The sequence below is a fragment of the Morone saxatilis genome, unplaced genomic scaffold (genome assembly GCF_004916995.1).
Source record: "Morone saxatilis isolate NCDOM2014 unplaced genomic scaffold, NCSU_SB_2.0 Contig11, whole genome shotgun sequence".
Taxonomy (NCBI): domain Eukaryota; kingdom Metazoa; phylum Chordata; class Actinopteri; family Moronidae; genus Morone; species Morone saxatilis.
The window spans coordinates 15,171,224-15,177,914 of NW_023339663.1; the positions used below are offsets into that span (position 1 = coordinate 15,171,224).

Consider the following 6,691-nt stretch of genomic DNA (forward strand, 5'->3'; position numbering starts at 1 on the left):
ACACATACACATACATACACATACAAACACATACATACACATATACATACACACATACATATATATACACATACATACACAAACATTCATTCACAAGTCAGGCCACTGGTGGTGCTCATTCTTTTGGCCTTCGATTCTCCGCTGCCCATCCCCCCTACAGGGAAGCTCATCCCTACATTCTATAGCGAGCCAGGACATCTTTTAAAGTCAGGAAAACAAGCAGATTAGACAAGCCACAGCATTCCAAGATTGGTGCAATCACTTCTGGGAACTATTTTCAGATTACAGATACATTTATATGAAGGTAGAGAACAAGGAAAGATTGTTGGAAAAGACAGAGGTTAACTCGGAGGCAGAGGTTTGTGAATTGAGCTGCATAATCGCCTACATGAGGAATTAGGGGAGTATTCAGACAGGAAGTGATATTATGAGAATGGGGAAATAAGATTCTCATTGGGGTGAGGAAAATGGAGTGGGCTGCAGAGAATGACAGCATGACGGTGGGGGATATCTTTTGTAAATGTACTGCTTTCACACTGTAAATATTTAGCAGTTCTCCGAGATACAGAGAGATATGTTCCAATTCTTAGATTGAACACTCATTAATCCTTTCCATATTTCTTAAAGCCCTTATCAACTCCCCTACTAATCCAAGTCTCTTGAAAAAAGACCATCACAGCTAGGGGGGAGGGGGAATATACGATGATATGGTAGTCACGTGGATTTGGTTTCCAAAGTGTTAGTTCACAGCTATTCACACTGGGTGGTAGGAGTTACTCACAGGTGGTGATTAATGGACATTAGTTCTGTACTGATCTTGTAGTCAGAGCAAGTAGCTTGAGAAAGTATATCATTGCACTGTATCATGAAATGCATCACTGTGACTACTGGTGAGAAACTCATACAACTGTGTATCAAAAAACATGGATGGTCTGTCTTGGAAAAGCATTCATTTCTAAGTAATTAACTAATAATGGTAACATATGGTTTACTATGCGAGTAACATATAACAAAATGACCCTTCAACTTGCTCAGTGGGACAATTTTTGCACCAACATCTCAAGCTGTCCACTAATGACAGAGGCAAATTATGAACCTTTACCCACATTTGCAGTGAGCTTAATGTGTGCCGTTTCTAGAGAGAATAACAGAAACACTGAGTAGGTTCCTTCGGAGGGATGTGGTTTCACTGCGATAAACAACCAGGCATGCAGCCTGCTTTCTCTAGGCAATGTAAGCTATGGAATCCATGAGCAAAGCAAATCCACTAGAGCACTACACTGCACCCGACCCACCCTGTGTTCCTCTTATGAACCATACAAATCTTTAAACACTAGCAAGCTACAAACTGCATTTACTCCTTTTTCACTTCTGTTATAATGGCTACAACTACAGGTAAACACTAACCCATACTGTGGTTAAGGTCTTAATTGTTAAAGGCATTTATGTGACCATTTAACTCTGTACATGTGGCCCTTAATAAACAAGAAGACTCATAGTGACAGAACCTTTAATCCACCATTGGCACGTCTCACTGGAAAAAAAAAAGTTTTGAGAGCAATATGTATTCAAAACTGAGGCCAACAGCTTTCTTATTTAATAGTAAGCTAGAAGGAAAGGAGTAAGACATGAATAAGCGAGATGAAACCATTTTTTTCATAATCTTGGAATTAACTTTTTTATTTAAAAGTTTTTGTGTTTATGGTGTTTTTTTCTGTTATCAATAATACACACACAGTGCAGGCTTAAAAGGCAGTTTCCTCCATCACAGAGAACTGATTCTATCGCCATCTTGCATTAATTTAAGTAAACATATATTCCAATTAAGACTTCTTTTCAACTTCTGTTGCAGCATCATCCACTTTTCCACTGTCTGTCCGTTTGTTCCAAAATCATTGGTTTTCCAGAATATTGCTACAGACGCTGCTTCCATTTGTTGCTTGTTCATGAGCACAATCCCAAGTGTGACAGGCTCATGAACATGTAAACCCATTCACTGCTGCTCAGTTAGAGGATGAGGGATACTCACACACTGCTAGACAGAGGGCATACTGTTGACTAACAGCCACATAAAACACAACACCAAAAGCTGACATTTGTAGTAAAACGTTTCAATTTATGGTTTTAAAAAAGCAAAAAGAGAAAAGACATCCCTAACAAACATATAAATAACATAACCAGTATGGCTAAGCAGTAAAGGAAAGGGGGGGTTCTTCATGTTATACAGAAAGGGGAACAACACCACATGACCAGTCATGCAAAAGACACTGAGAAGAAGCTTGTCCTCAGCCTCAGGCTCCAACAGACCTGATTACTCACAAGAGAAAATTGCTCTGAACAATTCTGACAAACAATAATATTTCTGAACTTTTTGTAACTTACTAAAGGTGGATTTACAGGTCTCCTCCTTCATCAATCTGCTCACTTTCAGTTCACCACCACATCCTTAATTTAGTCTTAGTGGAACGTAAAAATATGTTGGGTTCCAACAGGACTAAAAACCATAAAACATTAGTAGACCATGTGGTGACACTTCGCTCAGACCCTGCCTTTTCAATAGAGCTTGTAGTTAAAAAGGGCGAGTTTAGGTCCTCATTTGCCATACTTATGTCCTAAACTTCTTAGTCTGTAGATGCTCCCCATAGTAAAAAACTATTGCAAATACTACACAACTGAATCAACATATGAAATATAACCCTGCATGCCTTGCTTCAATAAACACGCGCTGATACGAACTGCTGATTGTTGCAGACACTTTTGCAATAGATGTTCTCTCTCACCTACAGAAAGAACATGTAAAATGTAAACAGCAAATGTCACTGATGGGTTGCGATGATTACTCAACATCTGGAATAGATGATTATCAATTCATTAATTTGGCTTTAATAGATAACTGATTCTTTGGTTTAACAAAAAAACAAATAGCAAGGGGAAAACACTAAACACTATATTTGAGCCACAGTCCAACATTAACTTCACCTTACATCATGCAAAGAATTGGAGAAATGTTATAATACAAAGTGAATGTAAAATTCATATAACAGCTGAGGTGCCCACCTGAAACCATCTCCGACTGTGACAATCTCCACCTCACTGTCTGTTGAGGTGACGTTGATCTCCTCACTTGCAGGGACCGGAGGAGCTGGAGCTGGAGTTGCCTCAATCACCACCACATCCTCATCCAGAGCACCTGAGAACACCAGTTAAATTTAGTTTCGCACTTTCATACACCATGCAATCTTACAAAAGGCAAAGAAAGCATCCAACTACAATAAAATTAACAGAAAATACATGAAATAATAACTTGTACACTGTACTCTAAATTGTGTCTACTCTTCATTGGATTTTGACACTGTATTTATTAGGATTTTAATTGTTTATTAAGTCTAGATAAACCAGTATCCATTTTTTTCACAGTCTCAGGCCAAACCCAAGCAAGTTGTGCAAGTGGCCAGATAGCATTTTGAAACTGGAGAAATACTAACAGTTTAACAGGAGAAATGTAGGTCATCAGTGCTCAACTCTGTTTGCACTGAGACTGGATTTATTTCCCTCACCGTTCCCAAATCTGCCCTGTGATTGGTTCCCTACGCAACAGATCTCAATCCATCTCTGCTTGGAGTAAATACCTGCAGCATTTACATACTCAAAATGCATATTACAAAACAATATGCCATAACTAGTTTCACATATTCTTTCAAACAATCTTCATATTTTAAAATGAGATATGATGGTGATGTTTCAAAATGGAGCTAACCACACGCATTTGGTGACGAACCCCGTCAATACATCTTTAGGGGTTCCTGCATGTGTATGTGCATCACACACAAGGAGTTTGTTGTTTGTTTGTTTGTTTTTTACAACAGAATACACAACTTAATCTAAAGGGATATCTGAGGGCCAAGCATAAATCGACAATTTCAGATGAAGATCATATACAGCATGTAGTCGCACACAACATACATTAATTTGTGCTTACAGTCTCATGCCTGTTTCTAATTATTGTCACATTTTCTCAGTGTAAGTGAGAGTTGCTGACTCATGATTCTGGTGTATGAGTCAAAGTTACAAATTATCTCCCGCATTCTTGAGCCAACCTTGTATGGCAGATAGTATGTGTCATCTATATCATTTCCAACCTATATACATACTGTATATGTCAACCTACATAAAGGACAGGACATTCAGATGTGTCTGTTCAGATTTACCAGTACAGTGACTGTAAGTACTGGAGTCCATGAAAGCTGGTTTTAAGATGCAAAAAATGCCAAGGTAACCGCTATATTATTTGTTTGAGTGATGAACAAACTAACAACATTTTATGCTGCAGTAGTGTAGACGGTGTTGTTGTCACCAAGTGACTTCCAAGCAAGTGAAGTCCGTAACTCCCCAGTGTGATTTCTATTCCAACCGTCTCCTGAGAACTGCTGCTTAGCACCCTCTGCAAGTCTAGCAGCCTGGGCCTCTGGTGAAGTCTTTTGGTGGTTACACAAACAACAACACCTCACTTATAACTTGTAGAGAACTGTGACCAATCTGTGCAGCACTACTACTATTCCTAACATGTCTGTGTAACACACATTGCAACAGAGCCTGGTGACAACTTCCTGAAGTCCAATCTGGGTAGTCACTTAATCTGTTGGTTGTAAGAGGAAGTGCAGTATGTTTGAGGCTGAAGATCATCCACTGATGATGCCAATAATTTAGTGTTATCAATTGTGAGAATTTTCTAGAACTTTATTTTATCTAAAATCAGGTGTGGCCTGCATTCAAAGTGACTAAGATAGTGTTAATTCATATTTAATATCTTCTGTTGACCTCAGATTAGAGGTAGGAATAAACAGTTTCCAGGCTACATCACACACCTGCTCCAACTCTGGGCATTCAGAAGGCATGTTTCATCACTCCTTGCTTTCCCCTGCTGTAAACAAATGCCTTGTTTTCCCTCCGAGACTTGCTGTTTCTATGCAAAGCTGACACTCAACAGTGTCTGAGTTTTCTCCCACCTGCCTCCCACCATAGAGGCACAACAACTAACTTTCCATTCTCCCCCAGGGCCAGAGTAGCAGAAATATTGCTGAGGCTAAATGGCTACAGCAGGAAAATCACAAACCCGGGTAGAGGTGGGGCTCTTTTTAAAAGGATGTACTGACTCCTGTTAATGCTGGATCATTTCATTTCAGAAAATAGTCTGTGACATTCATATTCACACTGGACTGTGCCATTTCACTGAGAATGAGAGCAGAAAAGCTATGGTTTAGATTTAGGAGCTGCATAAACCTGTTGTTCCAACAGGTACAGAGGGCTGCAGTTTCCATTACAACCAGGTGTGGGGCCCTGAAAAGCAGAGGGGAGCAGCTATTCCTTTATCAGCTGTGCCCAAGCTAGATACATATCAATATTCTTATGTATGTTGAAAACTTGTCATGCTTATAGAGGAAACTGTAACCACTGTCTATGGTTTAACTGTTAGATAACTTAAATACAAACAAAAAGAGGACATGTTCTAAAAAAAATTAAGCACACCAGTCGAGCTCTCATTGCAAGTTGCACAACCCATGTTGACTTCTTCTCCAGCACCAGCAAATTGTTGTTTTTTCTGTTCTGCTTTTCACTGCATATTAATTCAAACTGCATCAATGTACTTCAATTAAAATATGTTAATTCATGCTGGACTGGGTTTTTTCCTGCAACGTTAGAGATCTTGGTGCCTGTGAGCTTAAGGGCTCATCACTTTCATTATACTATTACAACTGTGGTGGTACACCTCTTTGCCTATTTTTGTTTTCACAAACTGCACAAAACTATCATACAAATAAATATGTCTACACAGTGGTGTACCATTCTGCCTGTTGATGCCTATTAAACCTGTCTATGATGTCTATTATTGACTCTGTATGTTATGGTTGCGACGGTGATGACAGTATTATGTTATGCACGACTTCCCTGTTGGTTTATAATGCTTTTGACCATATGATACAGCCTTCATAAACATAACTCATGCTGTAAAACGCCATATGTTAGATACAATACAGAGATTACAGTGCAACACAAAGATACAAATGTAATATAGTCGTGGTTTGTTATTACCTGTGGCAACAGTAGCACTATTGGGTTGGCTGCTGGTGCTGCTGACATCTACATACAGCTCATCTTCTGCTTCGGTAGAAGAGGGGGACGACGAGTCACTACTCAGCTCTTCGCTGGAACTACTGGTGCTATGGAATAGAGCGTACTTCCTACGTGCAATAACTTCACGTTTCTTCCTCTGCAGTAGTAGGCGCTCCTTTTGCTTCTGAGTCCGCTGACCCCCTCCAGGAGCTGTTTTCACAAAGCGTTTCCTATGCAGAGGCCGCCGGCTGCTCAGACACGGCCGCTTCAGCAGCACTGGCTCAGCCTCAGACCGCACCCACTTATGAGAGCGATTCCCCCGAGTTCGACCCAGAACAGGGCGCAGGCCAACTCCAGTGGCTCCTCCTGTTGTCAGGGCAGGAGCCTTGTGTTGGCCCCCTGTTGTGCCAGCTTCCCCCTCGTCCTCTGAGCTTAGAGTGTCCGAGTCCCCAAATTGCAGGCTAGAGGAAGGGGAGGAAGCACAGTCACTAAAAGAGGACTCGTGATGATGGTCATCCTCACTGGGGTGCTGTAAAAGTTCTACCCTCGGACGCTGAGGGGCCAGTGAACTCTCACTGAT

The 6,691-nt window shown here is 40.5% G+C and overlaps 1 protein-coding gene across 3 annotated transcripts in view; it reads right to left on the reverse strand.

The window, feature by feature from the left end:
* The window catches only part of rnf111 (ring finger protein 111), a gene marked incomplete at its 5' end in the record, with an annotated part of 23,816 nt that extends 17,125 nt beyond the window's left edge, over positions 1-6,691 (reverse strand). For all 3 annotated transcript variants that reach the window (XM_035651696.1, XM_035651697.1, XM_035651695.1), the window contains 2 exon segments: positions 3,058-3,190; positions 6,091-6,691. In XM_035651696.1, coding sequence (XP_035507589.1) covers positions 3,058-3,190; positions 6,091-6,691 — 734 coding nt within the window.